We start from the raw sequence: 17570 nt of genomic DNA, 5'->3' as shown, positions 1-17570 counted from the left end.
CCGGGGAGGGGTCTGCGTTCCCCCCGGGAAGGCTCCGAGTTTCTCTGGGAGCAGGAGGGCTGTTGGCTAAGCCCGGACGCGACACGCACGACTTCATTAAATCCGAGTATCTTCAGCACAGAAGGTTCTCTCTTTAACTGCGGCTGTTCTGAAACGCAAGACCGAACCCCGAAAACCACCGCCGGACCGACCCTTCCGAGGTTATCACTGAAAAGAATTCCGCCCCGTGGGGTGGGGGCTCTGGGACCCCTGCCCGCGAATACGGGGGCCTCTGTGGCCCCGAGCCTCCCGGGAGAGGGGGCCCCGCTGAGGGCAGGGACCCTAGCGAGGGCGACAACGGCCACGGCGAAGACGGCACCACCGCCAGCGCCCCGAAAGAGCCGCAGAGCCCGGCGCCCCCGCCCCCAGGCCCGGCTGATGGGGGCGGGGCGCGCGCGCCGCGTCCGCGACGCCACGGCGCCCCGCCTCCCGCGTGCCCGCCCAGAGACGAGAGCGGTGGAGGGGGCGGGACCTGCGGATGCCCCGCCCCGCCCCCGACCGTCCGCCAATCAAACGCCGAGAGGGGCGGGCGCGCCTGGAATTCTCGGGGGCCCCGCGGCCCCGCCCCCTCGCGCGGCCGCGCTCCGGCGGCGTGGGGGCGTGGCCCGGGCGCGGCGCCTATAAAGGCGGGCGGCGGCGGCGGCGCCATTTTGCGAACGGCGAGCAGCGGCGGCGGCGCGGAGAAGCGCAGCGGAGGTTTCCTGGTTTCGGACCCCAGCGGCCGGATGGTGAAATCCTCCCTGCAGCGGATCCTCAACAGCCACTGCTTCGCCAGAGAGAAGGAGGGGGATAAACCCAGCGCCACCGTCCACGCCGCCCGCACCATGCCGCTCCTCAGCCTGCACAGCCGCGGAGGCCGCAGCAGCGAGGGGTGAGCGCCCCGCCCCCGCCCGAAGCTTCCAGAAGCGCCGCCGCGCAGGCCCGTGGGGAGCCGGCCGCGGGGCGCCACGGAGGTCGCGGGAGCGCGAGGTCCGCCTCTTTGTCGAGGCCACGATCGCGCCGGGGGCGGGGCGGGCGGCCACCCCTTCCGGCGGCGCTTCGGGGACCGCGGGGCGGAGCAGCGCCACCGAGTGGGGGTCCCCGCGACGCGGCGTCCCGGGATCCCCCGCCGGGGCCCCCGAGGACGCGCGGAGCGCAGGGCGCCACGTAGACGCGGCCGGGCCGCCTCCGCTGCACGGCCCGACGGGGGCGGTCGCGCCCGCCCCCCGGGGCCGGGGCTCCCGACGACGCGCGCCTGCGGCAGGTGGCAGGGTCTCCGACGGCGCCCCCGGCCGGCCGTGGAGATCGGGGGGCGCCCCGCGGACGCGGTCCCGAGCGGGGCGCGGGCGCCCAGATGCGGGCCGTGCAAAATGGAGGCGACTTGGGGCCTGTTGACACTGCGCAGCAAATGGCTGCTGGCGCTGCCGAGCGCGCCGATTGTGAAAACCTCCCTCGGGGCCGCGGGCCGCGTCTGCCGCGATGACGCAACCCCGAGGCCCGCGGGGAGGGTGCGGGAGGGGCGCCGCCCGGGGCGCTGCTCGGGGCCGGGTTTTCTGCGCGGCCTGCGGGCGGAGAAGGGGAAGTCCGCTCGGTCGGGCGGAAAGCGGGAAGCCAGGCGGGGGACCGGAGGGCCCGGGTGGGCCAGGCCCGGCGCCCGGCGTGAGACGGCTCCGCGGGGCGGGGGCGCCCCGAGCGCTGGCCCGCCGCCCTGACCGGCGGAAGTGGCCGCGGCTCGCAGTGTAAACACGAGCCTGGCTGAGGGCGGCCGCCGGGAGCGCCCTGGCCTTCGGCTGGGCCTGGGGGGCGCCTCCCAGGCGCGCTGAGCGCCCTTCTCCTCCAGTTCCAGGGTCTCTCCTAACTGCTGTAGTAACCTGGGTCCAGGGCCTCGGTGGTGCTCCTGATGTCCCTCACCCACCCCTGAAGATCCCAGGTGGGCGAGGGAATAGTCAGAGGGATCACAATCTTTCAGCTAATTTATTTTACTCTGTAAGTACCGCCTGCTGCCGGCTCCCGCGGGGGGCGGCGGGGGAAGCACCTGTGTGCACCTGCTTCTCGCCTCCACCGCTTGGTTTAGCCCCCCGGGGACCAGCGCCGGTGCCCCCTGGGGTCTGGGCCCCGCACCCCCCAGCATGGGGCGGGGAGCGGGGGCGGGGGTCATTTCGGTGCCCTGGGTTTTGCCAAGTGTTGGCCGCGCTGAGGAAGCCGGCGGGCCGCGGGCGGTGAGAGGGGCTGGTGTCTGGGGTGCGGACGAGCGCTCTCCCCCTGCAGGATAATCGGCTGAATGTAACAGAGGAACTAACGTCTAACAGCAAGACGAGGATTCTGAACGTCCAGACCAGGCTCACGGGTTCCAAACACATTAACTGGAGGGCGGTGCTGAGCGGCTGCAGCCTGTACATCGAGATCCCCGGCGGCGCCCTGCCCGAGGGGAGCAAGGACAGGTGAGGGGCCCGGCCCTCGGCGGGGGGGCGGGGCGGGGCCGGGGGCGGGGCCAGCAGTCTTCGGGAGAATCTGCCCCCCCGCCCCCGGGGGCGTGGGTCACCGGGTGCTGCTCGGCCCTGAATGCGGGGTGCTCCCGGGGCTGATGGCGGCCCTTCAGCTTCGCAGTGCTGCTTGAGTTCGCGGAGGAGCAGCTCCACGCCGCCCACGTCTTCATTTGCTTCCACAAGAACCGCGACGACAGAGGTAGGGGACTCCGGGCGCGCTCCTGGGTGGTGGAGCCGCGGGGCGCCTGGGGCCCCGCTCACCTGCCGGCGCTGCCGAGCTCCGGCAGCGGCCCTGACTCCGTTTCCCCCGCAGCCGCCTTGCTCCGGACCTTCAGCTTTTTGGGCTTTGAGATTGTGAGACCGGGGCATCCCCTTGTCCCCAAGAGACCCGACGCTTGCTTCATGGCCTACACGTTTGAGAGAGAGTCTGCGGGTGAGGAGGAGTAGTGGCGGGGCCACCTGCGTCCCTCGCGCTTTGCCGCCGCCGGAGCCCTGGATCGCAGTCCGTGTGCGTGTGTTGCGCTTAGTGCGGTGGCGGGACCGACTGCTGCTCGGGGGGCAGACGTCAGGCCTGCTCCTCTCGGCTGGGTTTGTCCGCATGTTGTAATTGTGCAAATAAACGCTCACTCCAAATTAGCGGTATATTTCTTGAAGTTTAATATTGTGTTTGTGATACTGAAGTATTTGCTTTAATTCTAAATAAAAGTTTATATTTTACTTTTTTATTGCTGGTTTAAGATGATTCCGATTGTCCCTGTATTTGGAGGAGGAGTTTCTCATTTGAAGGCTCTTGGAAATCTTAGGTCTCTTATCTTGGATAGGTGTTAATCTACCCTTCTAGTGCTCTGAAAAATCTGAATAAAAGTGATGACACCTCCAAGACCTGTGTTGGCTCAGTGGTGTTCCCCCGGCCACTGTCCCCCCACCTGCCACCCTGGGACTGGAGGGCTTGGGGCAGGGGGTGTGCACCTGCCCTGAGCTGTGTGATCCCCTTCCGCGGGAGGGGACCGCCTCTCCCCTGGCCACGGCCCCGTTCCCGTGGGGTCTGATGCGAGGCCAGGCCCCGGGGCTCCGGGCGCCTCTGGACCTCACGTTTTCACCGTCCTTCACAGCAGCCCTAGGAGGCTCTGGGTGGCAGGCTGCCCCACCCCACCCCTGCCCTGGCCTGGCACCCTTATCTGGGGTGGCCACGGCTGCCCGCTGGCTGAGTTCCTACTTGCCCTGAACGGTTTCACTTCTGCTTCCTGCTGATGTGTGGGGTGTGGCCAGGGCAACCTGGGACTTGAGGTGTGGGGGTGCGTCTGAACTTGGGCCCCCACCTTAGCAGCTGTGTGGACCCCGTGGACACCAGTAGCCCCTGCGGAGGGCCTTGCAGGGCTATGCTGGGACAGGAGCGCTCTGGCGGTGGGGGTCACAGCAGGGATGCGGGGCGGGGGGCCCGAAGGTCGGCAGGGAGGGGGTTGGTTATGGTTCGGGAGGACTGCCACGCCACCTGCTGGCCGCATCTGGGAGCATGGCCCCAGAGATGCACATCCAGGCCTTAGCTGAGAGAGAGGCTGGAAAAGGGGGCATCTTTTATGGAGCAGGAAAGGTACTTACAGGGATTGGAATATATCTGGGGCTGGGGTAGGATGTTCAGTTACCTGAGGGTGGAGCTGGCCTTCAAAGTTCTGAAGGGACAGTTGGACAACACTCCAGTCTGGGGGGAGTGCAAGGGTGGGCAAAGGGCTTTGGAGTTGGGGTGTTGAAGGATGAATAGGAGTCTGAAGCAGACAAGTAGAGAGGGGAGAGTGATCCAGAGCAAGAAATAACCTGGGCAAGTTCTGGAGGTCAGAAAGCTCCGTGGGTAGGCAATGTGGCAGGAGGGGTTGGCCAGAGAGAGCTTGTGGTGGCTTTGGAGGAGCCCCACTGTATTCTGAGGGTACTGAGGAGCCATGGGAGACGTTTGAGCAGGAGAGGAACCTGGTCATACCTGGGGGAGCCATGGGGGGGGAGGGGAAGTGAGGGGGCATGACTGGAGGCCCCAGAGGTAAGGGCAGCAGGGCCCCTCAGGGCTTGTGTGTCCCATTTTTCAGAGGCGTAAACTGAAACCCTGTTCTCTCCCTTAGGTTCCCTGATGAGTCTCCCTTGCCAGTTGATTCCATCATCCTATGAGATTAAACACCCACTGTGTATTCAGCCTGGCTTCTGCCCACAGGGAACTCAGCCTGGTGGATGAAGTGGTCAGGTGGCAGGCCGTGAGATAAATACTTGCAGGTGGTGATCAGTGCTCCGGGGGGAGGCACGGGGAGGAGCAACAGTGGGCCCAGGAGGGGCAACTTTATTTGCTTAGTGGAGGTGAGATTCGGACAGTCCGGCGAGGGAACAGCCCATGCAGAAGCGTGGCGGCTGCACAGAATTGAATTTCACAGAGGAAGAGTGCGGAGACCATGCTGGGTGGAGAGAGTGGGGGAGGTGGAGGGCACGGCGACACCATGGGGACGCCAGGGCAGGTGAGCTCGGACTCTGGGGCGGGCTGTGCTGGGTGGGCTGGGTGTCTCAGGTTCTAGGAGCTTCCCCTCCCCCTGGAGACCCCAAGCAGGTCTAGACGAGGACATTCACACAATCGCTGGCCATCCTCAGCACAAGGGGGTGCTCCAGGGCCAGAGATGGAGGACAGTGTCCCCTTCTCAGCGAGACCGTGACCCTCACACTCCAGCACTAGAAGGGCAGAGCCTCTCTTCTGGGAGGTGGGGGGAGGGGTCCCACACTCACACAGACCTTGGCTGACAGGGAGTGCCCACACCTGGAAGAGGGCTGGGCCGTCCTGGCCTCAGAAAGCCTCAGGAGGCACTGGCCACTAGCCCCCAGCCCCCGGCCTTCCTGGGAAGGACTTGGGCCTAAGTCCCCGGAGTAGAAGGGGGGTGCATTGGAGAGGAGGTGTCCACAGTCCCGCACTCTCCCCTGGCCTCCTGCCCTTTCTGGAAGAGGGTGTCCCCTCCATCATGGAGGCAACCTCCGCGGGCCTTCTGGCCCCAGGTCTGGGGAGGGTGCCGACCTCTCGGCGAGGCCCTTGGGAGGCGTCAGTCCCACAGCAGTGCCAGGGCGTGGCCCAGGGAGGCCTCCGTGGCCTCAGCCAGGTATTCACAGCACAGCCAGTCCTCCAGGCCTGGCACCTCCCCAGCCGCGGCCCGCTCGGCCAGGTGCAGGACGAGCAGTGCGCGGCCCACCTGCAGCCAGGGCCCCAGCGGGGCTCCTTGGCGGTGCAGCTCAGGCCCAGGCCCCCAGAGCAGCGTCTGCAGCGCAGCCCGCGTCTGGGCCGCCGAGGGCCGCGAGCGGGGCAGCTGCCGCGCCAGGGTTTCCAGGCCTGCGGCCAGGGGCGTGGCCAAGGGCGCAGCAGGGCCGAGTAGGGCGCGGAGCAGGCGGCTCAGCTGCTGCGCGTGGGCGCCGGGGGGTCCCGGGGGCCGTGGGTGGACGCGGCCAAAGTCGGCCAGCAGCAGGCGTGGGGGCCCGGCCGCTGCACAGCCCCGAGGCGCCGTCAGCAGCAGGTTCTCGGGCCGGAGCTCCGCCAGGGCCGCGCCCCGCGCCTCCAGGTGCTCCAGGGCTGAACTCAGCTGCAGCAGCAGCAGGGCCACGACCCAGGGGAACTCCGCGGGCCGCGGCCGCCTGCCCACCTCTGACAGCCACTGGGTCACCGTGCACTCGGGCACCTCGGCCGTCAGCACCACGGGGCCTCTCCAGGGCACACCGGGCAGCGCGCCCTCGGGCACCAGGCCGCACAGCCCCTGCAGGTTGAAGTGCGGGGCCAGCGAGGCCTGCAGCTCCAGGCCCCACGGATGGGGCTCCTCAGCTCCCGGCTTGGGCACCTGAGGGGCAAAGGGGGGCCATCAGGGGCCTGACCGCGGAAGCCTTCCCGCCCACCCCCACGGCGGTTTGGGAGGGGGGAGCGGGCCAACCCGCCTCCAGAAGCAGGAGTTACATGTTAATTGGGATGTGTGTCGCCAGCATGATTTTAGGGAAAGCTCCGCTAAGGACCCTGGTGTTTAGGGGTCAAACTGCAGCCTGCCAGAGGCACGAGGAAGGGGGCAGCACAGATGCCAAGGCCGGGACTGAGGCCACGGTATAATTCAACGTTTCCAGTAGCCACGTTCTAAACATGGTAAGAAACGTGAACATAAATCCCATACGCTGTTTTATTTGACCCGACATATCCAAAATGTTATCACGCAACAGTCGTGAACGTCAAAGCTACTAAAGAGGTATTTTGCATTATGGTTAATTTTTGATCCTGAGTCTTGGAGATCTGGTGCATAGCGGACACTCAGTGGGGACCAGCCCCGGTTCAGGGGCTCAGAAGTCCCACTAGCCAGCGGTCGCAATACCGGACCGCAAAGCTCTTTCGAGGTCAGGGGAGCACCAGCTCTGGGAATTACATTAGAATCACGGCGGGGCGGGGGGGGGGGGCGTGTTTTAAAAACTACACCAGGGCCTCCGCGCAGGAGCCAGGATCCAACTGCCCACTACCCACGCGGCCAGCAACACCGTTCTCCCTCCATGCTCCAGGGGGTGAAAGGGACGGCCTCCCCAGCCCGGGTGGTCTAATTGCTAGGGTCCTCCAAAACGGTGATGCATCTGACGCGGGGTGGCTTAACAGGGATTTTTTTTTTTTTTTCCTGAGTGGCGCATAAAAACGGAAGGATCTTATGACAAATGTGGTGATAGATGCATGAAGATTCGGTGGGTAAGGGCGTCTTGGGGTCCTTAGAATGGAACGGCTTTAGGGCGCCCAGAAACGCTCCAGACGTTTTGACGGTGACTGATTATTACCATTAACGTGGCTGGCGAACTCAGCGGCTTTCGCAGGAGACTGGGTTAAAATGCAGACTCCTGGGCTCCCGGGAGGCCCAGGCGATTCGCGTGCCCGTGGCCCCACACCTGAGAAACGGGGTTCCCAGGGCTGACTGTGTTAGTGCGTGTTAGTTGCAGAGTAAGTGGGGAGCCCAAGCTGTACGCGTTCTGGCTTACGCCCAAGATGGGACATTGGGGAAAGTTCCAAGGAGGGGGGCGGTGGCGGGGCTCACCTTGGCAGCAAGCATGTGCCATGCCTCGCCAACCACCCGCACCAGGCGGTAGTAGAGGGCGTCTCCGCTCTCCACGCACGGCGAGCTGTCCAGGAGGCGGAAGTCGTGGCCGGGCTGGCAGGGGCCCGGGCGGCCCCCCAGCAGCCGGGCCTGGAGCCGGGCATGCACGGTACGGAGCCCCTCCAGCTGCCGGGCCTCCAGCATGGTGCGCATGGCCTCGGGGCAGTGCAGGACGGGCCAGGCGAGGCCCAGCGGGCTGTTGAGCGAGTGGAAGTGCGGCTCCGCCGGGGGACAGGAGGCCCAAGGCCGGTCGTTGCCTGCCTGGCTCTCGTCCACACTGTGGGACCCCAGAAAGGGCCTCCGAGGCTGCCCCGCGGGAGCGGGGCTGGAGCTGCGGGCCCTGTGGGTGGGCAGGGACTGGGTCCTGGTCAGGGTCTTCTTGGGCAGGGGTGGGGGCAGGGGCTGTGAGTCAGTCGGGGGGCGCCCGGATGTCCGGGGGCAGCAGGCCTTGGAGGGCAGCAGTTGGCCGCGGACCTCACCTGAGCGGGGGAGCGGGGAAGGGGGTGAGGACATGCGGAGTTCGGGCCCCTCGGCCACCACTGCCCCATCTGCAGAATGAGAATGGCCCCGTGGGGTATGGTGCCACCCCCAGTTTACGGAGGAGGGACGCATCGGTGGCAGAGAGGTGTCCAGCCCACGCCAGGTGACCCCGTGTCCCCGCGTGGCTCTGGCCAAATGGCCCCACACCCATGTTCGCAAGCTGATGATCCCAGCTTTTTTCCTTTCTCAGCAGAGTTTTACGGAGGGCCATGACCTGGTCCCTGTAAGCGAGCTAAGCTGCCCTCAGTCAGAGGGAGCCTCAGCCCTTCAGCTCGGCCACCCGCCCCTGCCGCCCCGGGGGGCTCACCGAGGTTGCTGTAGGTGGGCTGAGTCGGCCAGGTGGGGGCGTCAGGCCCAGAGGTCTCACTGGGTGGTTCAGGAACGCTCATGCTGCAGGGGGGAGGTCAGAGTTGGGGGCACGCGGGGGTGGGCACGCGGGGGGCTCCGATGGTGTGCGTGGGGGTGCGGGGAGCTAGGCAAGAGTGGGGCAGTCCCGGTCTTCTTGCCCGGCTTGACCTGCTGGTGGCCCTGGGACGGTGTGTCGCCCTCTCTGGGCTCCTCTCCTCGTGGGTGAGGCAGGAACATCACTCCTCAACTTTCCAGGACTGTGGGAAGGACACTGCTTTTGTGACAAGGACTGAATAGGACGTTCAGCTGTGAGGGTGGGCCGGGGTGGGGGGTCAGCTGGGGGCCGACGATAGCACCCGGGACCCGCGCAGGGTGGGGGTCCTCCTTCCCAGAGCTCGGCAGCCTGGGCCCCGGCCCCACCCAGACCCCCCTTCACTCCGACCTCCGCGAGGTGCTGCTTCTGCCCGCCCCCCGCCCCCCCACACCCCTCCGGCAGCCCCTACCTGCAGGACTGGAGTGACCGGCGGCAGGGGCGGGGCGGCCGTGGGTGAAGCTCCGGGGCGCTGCTGCCCCTGGCCCGCCAGGCTGACCTGTGGCCTGTGGCCACCCGGAAGCTCTGTGCAACTGTCAGACCGCAGGGAGGGGGTGCTCTGTGCATCACTTCCCCAGGCCGCGCTCCCCGCCTGCCCGCAGAGATGGGAAGGGCATTCCAGGCAGAGGGAGGGGCCTGGGCCAAGAGGGGGGCAGGGGTGATGGTCCCAGAGCTCGCACGAGGGGGCGGCGAGGGCAGGGGGCCCCAGCCACTGGGCAGAGAAATGGCCCCAGGGCGGCTCTTTCCTCTGTGGCTTTCGCGCTGAGAAGCCCCCGGCGCCCCCTGCCCGCTGCCCGCCCACCGGGGACCCTGGGTGGGGCCTCAGGAGCAAGCGCCTGCCTGAGCTCTGGGACGGTTGGTCTATGATTGCCACACGTGGAAAAGCAAGAGAGGTGAAAATCCAGGGGACCAGATGCTGAAACTGTAGTGTCCTTGGGCTGGAGACTTGCCCGGCCGGGCCGTGGGCGTGAAGGCGCCCCAGCTCGGAGTGCAGCTTCTCCCCCACGTGAAGGGAAAACCACAGCATCCCCACACGGGCAAGGTTGCAACGGCCTTTTCACATTGTGGCTGGAGCGTATTTGGGGCTGGATTTCTCTCCCTGCCCCCTGCCGTTTCCCTCCGGGACAGTGAGCCCAGAGAGGGTAGGGAATCGTTGTGGGGTCATACGGCCGGTCGGGGCACAGTGATAGGTCCCCGGGGTCGTTGCTGGGTGTCCCATCCTACCCAAGGCCCTGGGTGTGGGGAAGCGGTTAAGCCACTTGGTGAACATCTTCCACACGGGTCCCCTGCCACATTTGGGGAAAAATTGACCGGCTGAGCTCGAGGCATTTCCAGCGTGAGGTTCTGTAACTTGACCCTATATTTTCCCTTTTCCCCACACTCAGACGGAGAGCGATAGAATTGACGCTCCGTCTGTCGTCAGTGGGGCGCCCTGTGAACCTCACGATGGAAGGGAGGGTGGGGGGAGGCTGTGGGCTCCGAGACGAGCCCGAGGGACGGATTCCACAAATCCGGGGCCGTCCCTGATGGGACCAGACATGCCTCCTCGCTGCCCACACCCTTCTGAGCACCAGCCTTGCTCTGCCCGTCATGAGACCCGTGGGACCCCCCATCGAGCTCCTGGCTCCGACCCGCGACTGGGGGGACAGCTTGCCAGGCACCCACCTCGGGCACAGAATGTAAGATGCGGCCAAAAAAACCCCACTCCGTGATCGAGATAAAGAACATTTCCATGTGAGACTTAAGAAACCTAGTTGGCTTCCCAGGGCGGTGGGCCACCCAGCTGTTTCAGCAAATGGTGTTTTATTAGAAACAGGGCCAGGCAGGGTCTTGCCGGGGCAGATCCTATTTTTATGTAAGAGATGGATTATTGTTCATTGTGGATCTGGGACATGAATTCATTTTGTTTGTGGGATGTTGATTTTGATGACTGAGTTCTGGGCTTCCCCTTCAATTTTGTGCCTGAGGGGAGGGCCTCGCTCGCCCCAGCTGGGCCCCGCCCTGCCGTGGCAGCGACGTGGCCAAGGGGGGGTGGGGGGGTGGGGGTGAGCAGGCGGGCCAGGCTGGGACCCGGGGTGACATCTCCAGGGACTTTTGCGCCTGGGATGGGTCAGGGTGGCCTGGAGGGGGGTGTTGCACGGGGATCCCCTGCCTGCCTCAGGCTGGCCTCTCCTCGGAGCGCTCCCAGAGGCCTTTGCCCAGCACCCCGCCGAGCCCCGTTGGACAGGCCTCCGCTGGGGCTCAGGAATGAGGACCACTTGCCTTGGCTCACCACCATCCACATGGGAGTCGCCCCAGGCCTGCCCCTCCCGGCCACTCCACCTTGGGGTCAGCCTCTGCGCGTCCTGCTGGGCGGGGTGCTCGCGGATTCCACACGACACTGGCCTTCCTGAGAAAAGTGCCCCCGTCTTTGTGGTGGGCAGAGTTATGGGCCCCAAAGGTGTCCATGTCCAGGGCCTATGAACCTGTTATGTGGGGGAAACTGAGGCTGCTAATGAGATGAGGTGAGGGTGACCCTGGGTTCTGGGGGGCCCGGCGTCCTCACGAGGCCCTCACGAGGGGGAGGCAGAGGGTGGGAGTCCCGGAGATGGGCAGACCCCGCGCTGCTGGGGATGAGGATGGAGGGGGGTCTGCGGGCCAGGAAAAGGCAGGAGCCGGGTCTCCCAGGGGCCCCGGGGGGGACCAGCCCTGCTGACACATTTTAGACTTTTGAGCTCCAGAACTGTCAACTAATAAATTTCAGTTTCGTTATGGGGCGTCCCTGTGCATGGCTCGGGGTCTCCCGGGGAGGGGGGGCACTGCCTGGAAGGGCCTGGAAGAGAGAGTCTGTGCCGGGAAGATGGGGCTCAGAGACGCGAGGACTGTGGGTGCCCTGGAGGAAGCTGCACACCATTCCAGCTCCATCTGGGAGGGTAAGTCAAGGCAGGGATATTCAGCGCCCTCCTCCCGGGCCCAGGCGTGCTGTCCTGTGTTCCGGGGGGACCCCACAGACACCCTGAGAGCGGCCCCTCCTTGGTTTGGGTCCCTGTTCAGCTGGGCCTTGGAAGGAGGACCCCTCAGCCTCACCCCAAGACCGAGACGGGACTCAGGAAATCCTGGGTTTCGCTCCCGGTTGGAACCAGGGAGCCGGGCAGCCCCTGCCGAGGGGCGGGTTTCTCCTCCCTTTGCTGTGGGAGGACCAGGGGAAGGAGGCTCCCCGGGCCGGCACCCTCGCCCGAGGCCGGCATCCTCGCCTGGCGGCTTCTTTGAAATCAGGCACGGAGGGGTCACCCCACAGCCGGACACGTCCCCGTCCCACTGCTGTCTCCTGCAGGGCGGGAAAGGACACTCTTCAGACGGGGACCCCGAGGCCCGCAGAGAGGCGCTGAGCAGCACGGGAGACGCCACCCTTGGCCACCTTGCCCGGGGCTGGGGTCTGATGACCGCTCTGACTCCACCTACCTACTTCCAGGAAGGGCGGACAAAGTGCTTTGTTTAAAAGCTGAGAGAGAGAGTGCGTGCCCCTGAGTAAGGGAGGGCCAGAGGGAGACTCCGGGAGAGAGAGAATCCCAAGCCGACTCTGCGCTGAGCAGGGAGCCCGACATGGGGCTCGATCCCACGACCCTGCGATCACAACCGGAGCCGCAACCAAGAGTCGGAGGCTCAGCCCACTGAGCCACCCAGGTGCCCCTAAAAGCTGCCTGCTCTTAGGGGGCCCCTGGCCGGCTCAGTCAGAAGAGCATGTGACTCTGATCTTGGGGTTGTGAGTTCAAGCCCCACGTTGGGGGTAGAGATGATTCAAATAACAAATAAACAAACAAATAAATCTTTTTTTTTTTAAGCTGCCTGCTTTTTTTCCGAGCCCCCAGAAGCAGAGAGACTGCTGGTACCTGCTCAGAAGAGGGGAGACCCCCCCAGCCTGGAGGGAGGAAGCACAGCGGGGAGCACCCCTTCTTCCCCCAGCTGGGGACTCTGGGCAAATGCCCTCCACCCCCTGACTTCCCCTTGGCCCATCTGTAAAGTGAGATCCTAAAAGGACCCAGCTCTCAGGGCTCTTACCTGCCCCAAAGGAGTTAATACCGGCAGCTGGGGAACAGCACCGGGAACAGCATGGGTGCTCCCGAAGCAAGACCTGTAATGTCATCACCGCAAGTCCTTCTGTCTCCACAAGCGCCCCGTGACACAGGGCCAGCTTCGGGGCTGCAACCAGACGGCTCCCCCCGGGGACCCCAGCAGCCACTCCTTCCTGCCCCCATTCCTCCCATGAGAATTACAAAAACAAAAAAACCAACAACCCTTAAGTCCGTTATTAAATCAGCTTCATTTTTATTGGATTCCAACCAAATACAACAGGAGGGGGCTGGGGGCGCTGGAGGGGGTCTTGGTTCATGTTGGGATGGGGGGTGAGCAGAGGGGGCGGGAGATCCCAATACGCTGCCGTTCTGCGAGTCCTGACGCTGCTGAGAACACACCCCTCCCATCGTTGATGATGCTAAAGGCACTTGGATGTCATTTTGAGGGGCCTTAGGGGTTGTTATGGCAACCAAGGTCAGGAGGATGTGAAGGGAGAAAACCATTCGGTTCTGCCCAACTCGGGTGGAGTTTGGGGTCGCAGGACACCCCTTCGGCTGTCGCTATGCCTCACCCCGAGTGGGGTTGAAGCAGGTGGGAGCAGGACCAGGGCCTCCCGACGTTTCCAGCCACACAGTCCAGGGAGAAGGGCTGGCACCCCCTTCAGAGTTCTGTCTGAATCCTGTGCTCAAAACCTCCAGGGTTGGCCCAGCCCTCTCTCGGGCTCATCTCAGAAAGATCTTGAAGGATCCGGGATCCAGGTCAACCATCAAGCCCGTCCGTGGACCTGGCCTCATATATACATGCAGCGGTGGATTTGACCTCAGACCTACGCTACAGATGAGGACCCCAGTGGTCCAGGTGGTACTCAGTCATCAGCTATAACTGCACACCTGGGCAGGAACAGACCTGGTTTTCAGCCTTCCTACGAGGTCCTTAAGAATACTGTCGTAACTGCCTGGTGGGTGGCCAAGCTCCTCTCTGGTCTAGGGGTCCCCCCACGTTTCCTGTGCCCCTTCCTCCAATGACGCCCTGTCATCTGGCCCAGGTGGAGGGTGGGGGCAATAAACCGCCTGGGAGAGGCAGGGTCATGGACGGATGCTGTGTGGTGTCTGAAGACTTCTGTAAAACGTCAGCTCCTGTTGCTTAGCCCCAGTGATGGGGAACTCACTATCTGAAGAGTCACAGGGCAGTGACCTTGGGGAAGTTCTTCCTTTTTATTTATTTTATTTTATTATTATTTTTTAAAGATTTTATTTATTTATTTGAGACAGAGAGAATGAGAGAGACAGAGAGCACATGAGAGGGGGGAGGGTCAGAGGGAGAAGCAGGCTCCCTGCCGAGCAGGGAGCCCGATGCGGGACTCGATCCCGGGACTCCAGGATCATGACCTGAGCCGAAGGCAGTTGTTTAACCAACTGAGCCACCCAGGCGCCCAAGTTCTTCCTTTAAAAAAAAAATTTTATTGTTATGTTAATCACCACAATCATTAGTTTTTGATGGGGAAGTTCTTTCTTAACCTTAGCTTCCATCTGCCTGTGCTCCCTTACTCCCCAGCCCTAGCTCTGCCCCAAAGCAGCAGAGACCGAGGTGTGCCTACCACCTTCTCCCAAGAACGCAGGTCCAGATCCCCCTGCAGCCTGCACCCTGTCCTGGCCTTGTTCTCCATTGTTGCCCCTGTAATGCACTGAACGGGGACCCCGAGAACCTGCCACACTCTCAGGCCTCATTCTCCACATGTGCAGCGGGTCCCAGGGGCGTGGGCAGAGGAAGCAAACGGTAGCTATTGGTGGTGACAGAGGAAGCGGGGGAGATGGCTTCTCCTAGTGGGCAGCCCGCCCTGCTGGGCCAGTGAGTCCTGGCGTGGGGGAGAGTCTGGGGGCAGGGGCATGGGCTAGCATGCCGTGTGCTGGGCAGTACCTGCTCTGCAAGACCTTAGTGCAGCCCCAGAGGTTCCCCCAGAGACGGCCAGCTGAGCAGGAGCTGGGTGGGAGCTGAGTGTGTCTCAGGCATGATCTGTGCACGTCCCAAGTGTGAGCTGTTTGTCCCAGGCGTGAGTTGGGCTCTCAGGAGAGCCCTGGGTCCCCACAGCGGGCTCTGCAGCCTGGGGCACACGTTTAGCGTCAGCTGGGTCTAAGCTGTGTGTGTCTCGAGTGTGAACTGCGTGTTTGGGTGTGAGCTGAGCATGTCCTGGCTGGGAGCTGTGTGTGTCTCAAGTGTGGTATGTGTGTGTCCCAGGTGTGAGCTGGGTGTGTCCTGAGTGTGAGTAGGGTATGTCCCAGGTGTGCGTTGTGCTCTCACGAGAGCCCTGTGTGCCCGAGGTGGGCTCTGCAGCCTGGGGCACCTGTTTATGGTCAGCTGGGTAGAGGTGTGTGTGCGTCCTGTTTTGGAGCTGTGTGTCCAAGAGTGTGTCCTGGGTTGAACACCCGTGTGCTTGATGAGAGGTGTGGGGCGTCCAGGTGTGCCTCCCCTGGGGGCTGGGCAGCCCCCCACGTCCTGGATGTGGGCGATCGTCCCTTAAGGTGTGAGAGGTGTTGGGGGACCCTGGGGCAGCTGCTGTGTGTGCCACCCCCCTGCCCCGCCCTGGGGTGTGAACCACCCACAGTGAGGGCTCTGGGGTCTCCGAGCTCCGCCCCCCCCGCCCCCCCCCCAGCTCAGGGACCACAGCAGGGGCAGGAAGACAGGGTGAAACCTTTAGAAAATGCTTGAGAAACTATGCAAAACGTGAGTCCTGATGAAAAAACAGTCCTGTGGTCGTGTCTCTACCAAAAAAGGGGGCAGTTCTGCCGGGAGGCGGCCGCGGGGCCGCGTCGGGAAGTGCATAGGTGGTCGTCGGGCGGGCGGGCGCTGGGCCCGCGCCGTCAGATCATCTTCATGGTGAACTTGCGGGCGCCGCCCTGCCCGGCGGCCGCGGCCGGCGCGTCCACCTTGCGGAAGGAGTACTCCACCGAGAAACTGCTTCTGTGCTGCCCGCGGCCGCGGCTCCACACGAAGAGCAGCAGGAAGCAGAAGAGGACGACGCCCAGGAAGGTGATGCAGCCCATGGCGGTGGACACCAGGATGGTGGTGAGGTCCAGCGGGAAGCGGGCGGCCGCCTGCGTCTCGTTGCGGCCCTCGCTCGCGCTGCGGGCGGCGGCCGGCTCGGGCTGCACGGTCAGCGTGGCGAAGTACGTGTCGTTGCCGCCCGCGTTGCTGGCCACGCACGTGTACGCGCCGCTGTCCTGCGGGCGCGCGCCCCGGATCTCCAGCGTGCCCCCGGGCAGCACGCGCGCGCGCCCCGCGCCGGCGGCGGGCACGGCGCGGTGCCGGGGCGTCACCCAGGCCACGGTGGGCGCCGGCTCGCCCTCGGCGCGGCACTGGAGGCGCACGTCGTCGCCCGCCGCGGCCGAGACGCGCTGCAGCCGCCGCTCGCGGATCTTGGGCTTGCGACACACGAAGTACTCGAAGAGCACCGAGTCGGGCAGGGTGCGCAGCGCGTCGCCGCGGACCTCGGCCGGGGTGGCGCAGGCCGGCAGCCGCCCGTCGAAGTTGAGGGTCTTCCGGCGCTGCACGATCCAGAGCAGGCGGCAGTCGCAGGCCAGCGGGTTCCCGTCCACGCGCAGCGTCTCCAGCGTGTTGACCGAGTGGAAGGTGCTCTCCTCCAGCGTGGACAGCAGGTTGTTGGAGAGGTTGAGCAGGCGGATCTGCCGCAGCCCCAGGAAGGCCTGCGGCTCCACCACGGCCAGCAGGGCGCCGGCCAGGTGCAGCTCGCGCAGGCGGACCAGGTCGCGGAAGGAGCCGCGCGGCACCGTGCTGATGGGGTTGTGGGACAGGTTGAGGCAGGTGAGGTGGGCCTGGTGGCGGAGCGCGGCTGCCGGCACGGCGGTGATGTTGGTGTGCGTGACGGACAGCGAGGTCAGGTTGAGACCCTGCAGGCTGCCGGCGGCCACCTCCTCCAGCAGCGGCCAGTCGTCGATCTCCAGGTGCAGCAGGCCCGGGAGCCTCCGGAAATTCTGGTCCTCCAGGGCGGCGATGGCCAGGTGCCGCAGCCGCAGGGCGCCCAGGCCCCGCAGGTGGCCCAGAGACTCTCCCGACAGCGCCGTGAGGTTGCAGCGCTCGAGGGTCAGCTCCTCGAGGGCCAGCAGCCCCGCGAAGGCCCGGCGCGAGATGAACACCAGGTGGTTGTCGCCCACCTCCAGCTGGCGGAGGCTGCGCAGGTCCTGGAAGGTGTAGTCCAGGAGGATGACCAGCTTGTTCTCGCTCAGGTCCAGCAGCGTGAGGTTGTCCAGGCGCGCGAAGACCCCGGGCGGGATGAGCTTGAGCAGGTTCCCGCGCAGGCGCAGGACGCGCAGGCGCGGCAGGTTGGCGAAGGCGCCCGGCTCCACGTGCGCGATCACGTTCTCGCTCAGGTCCAGTTCCTCCAGCAGCGGCAGCGCGGCCAGGTCGCCCGGGTTCAGGCAGCGGATGCGGTTGCGGCTGAGCTCCAGCAGGCGCGTCTCGGCCGGGATGCCGTCGGGCACGGCCGTCAGCCGGCGCCGGGCACAGGCCACGGCGCGCGTCTGCACCGTGCACTCGCAGCGGGCCGGGCAGCCGCCGGCCGGGGCCGGGGCGGCGGGCAGGAGCAGGAGCTGCAGGCTCAGGACGCACAGCCAGCAGGTCATGGTGCGGAGCCTGGGCCTAGGGCCGCGCCACCATCCTCGCGGGCACCTGCGGGCGGGGGAGGCATTAGCACGCGGGGCGCGCCGGAGGCGTCTGTCCACGGCGGGCCCCGCGCCCCGGAGAACTGAGCACACGCCTGCACAAGACGTTCGCGGCAGCAGCGCTCCTAAGGGCCAGGAAGCGGCACCTGCTCACGCGGGCATCAGCCGGCGAACGGATACCCACAGCGTGTCCCCCACGCACGGGAGCGTGCCTCGGCCGCGCGCGGGAGCGAGGTGT

General features: G+C 65.3%; 3 protein-coding genes across 3 annotated transcripts; 1 reads left to right on the top strand and 2 right to left on the bottom strand.

Moving 5' to 3' along the window:
* Positions 1 to 687: 687 nt before the first annotated feature.
* On the top strand, positions 688 to 3384 carry OAZ1 (ornithine decarboxylase antizyme 1). The gene is given in 6 exon segments (XM_034996782.1): positions 688 to 910; positions 1859 to 1916; positions 1918 to 2004; positions 2287 to 2459; positions 2618 to 2703; positions 2818 to 3384. Coding segments are annotated over 6 exon segments (684 nt in total). The 5' UTR covers positions 688 to 764; the 3' UTR covers positions 2952 to 3384.
* A 1109-nt stretch (positions 3385 to 4493) lies between these two features.
* On the bottom strand, positions 4494 to 9088 carry PEAK3 (PEAK family member 3). Its single transcript, XM_034996651.1, has 4 exons — positions 9016 to 9088; positions 8472 to 8554; positions 7565 to 8103; positions 4494 to 6349 (listed from the first exon to the last, which is right to left on the bottom strand). Exons 2-4 carry the CDS (start codon positions 8551 to 8553, stop codon positions 5567 to 5569), a joined length of 1404 nt encoding a protein of 467 aa, XP_034852542.1. The 5' UTR covers position 8554; positions 9016 to 9088; the 3' UTR covers positions 4494 to 5566.
* A 6406-nt stretch (positions 9089 to 15494) lies between these two features.
* Positions 15495 to 17293, bottom strand: LINGO3 (leucine rich repeat and Ig domain containing 3). Its single transcript, XM_034997530.1, has one exon. The coding sequence runs from the start codon at positions 17291 to 17293 to the stop codon at positions 15515 to 15517; it is 1779 nt and encodes a 592-aa protein (XP_034853421.1). The 3' UTR covers positions 15495 to 15514.
* Positions 17294 to 17570: the final 277 nt, after the last annotated feature.

Source organism: Mirounga leonina, unplaced genomic scaffold, assembly GCF_011800145.1.
Source record: "Mirounga leonina isolate KUSES-001 unplaced genomic scaffold, KU_Mleo_1.0 Mir_94, whole genome shotgun sequence".
In the NCBI taxonomy this organism is placed as follows: domain Eukaryota; kingdom Metazoa; phylum Chordata; class Mammalia; order Carnivora; family Phocidae; genus Mirounga; species Mirounga leonina.
This window is presented reverse-complemented; position numbering and strand designations above follow the sequence as displayed.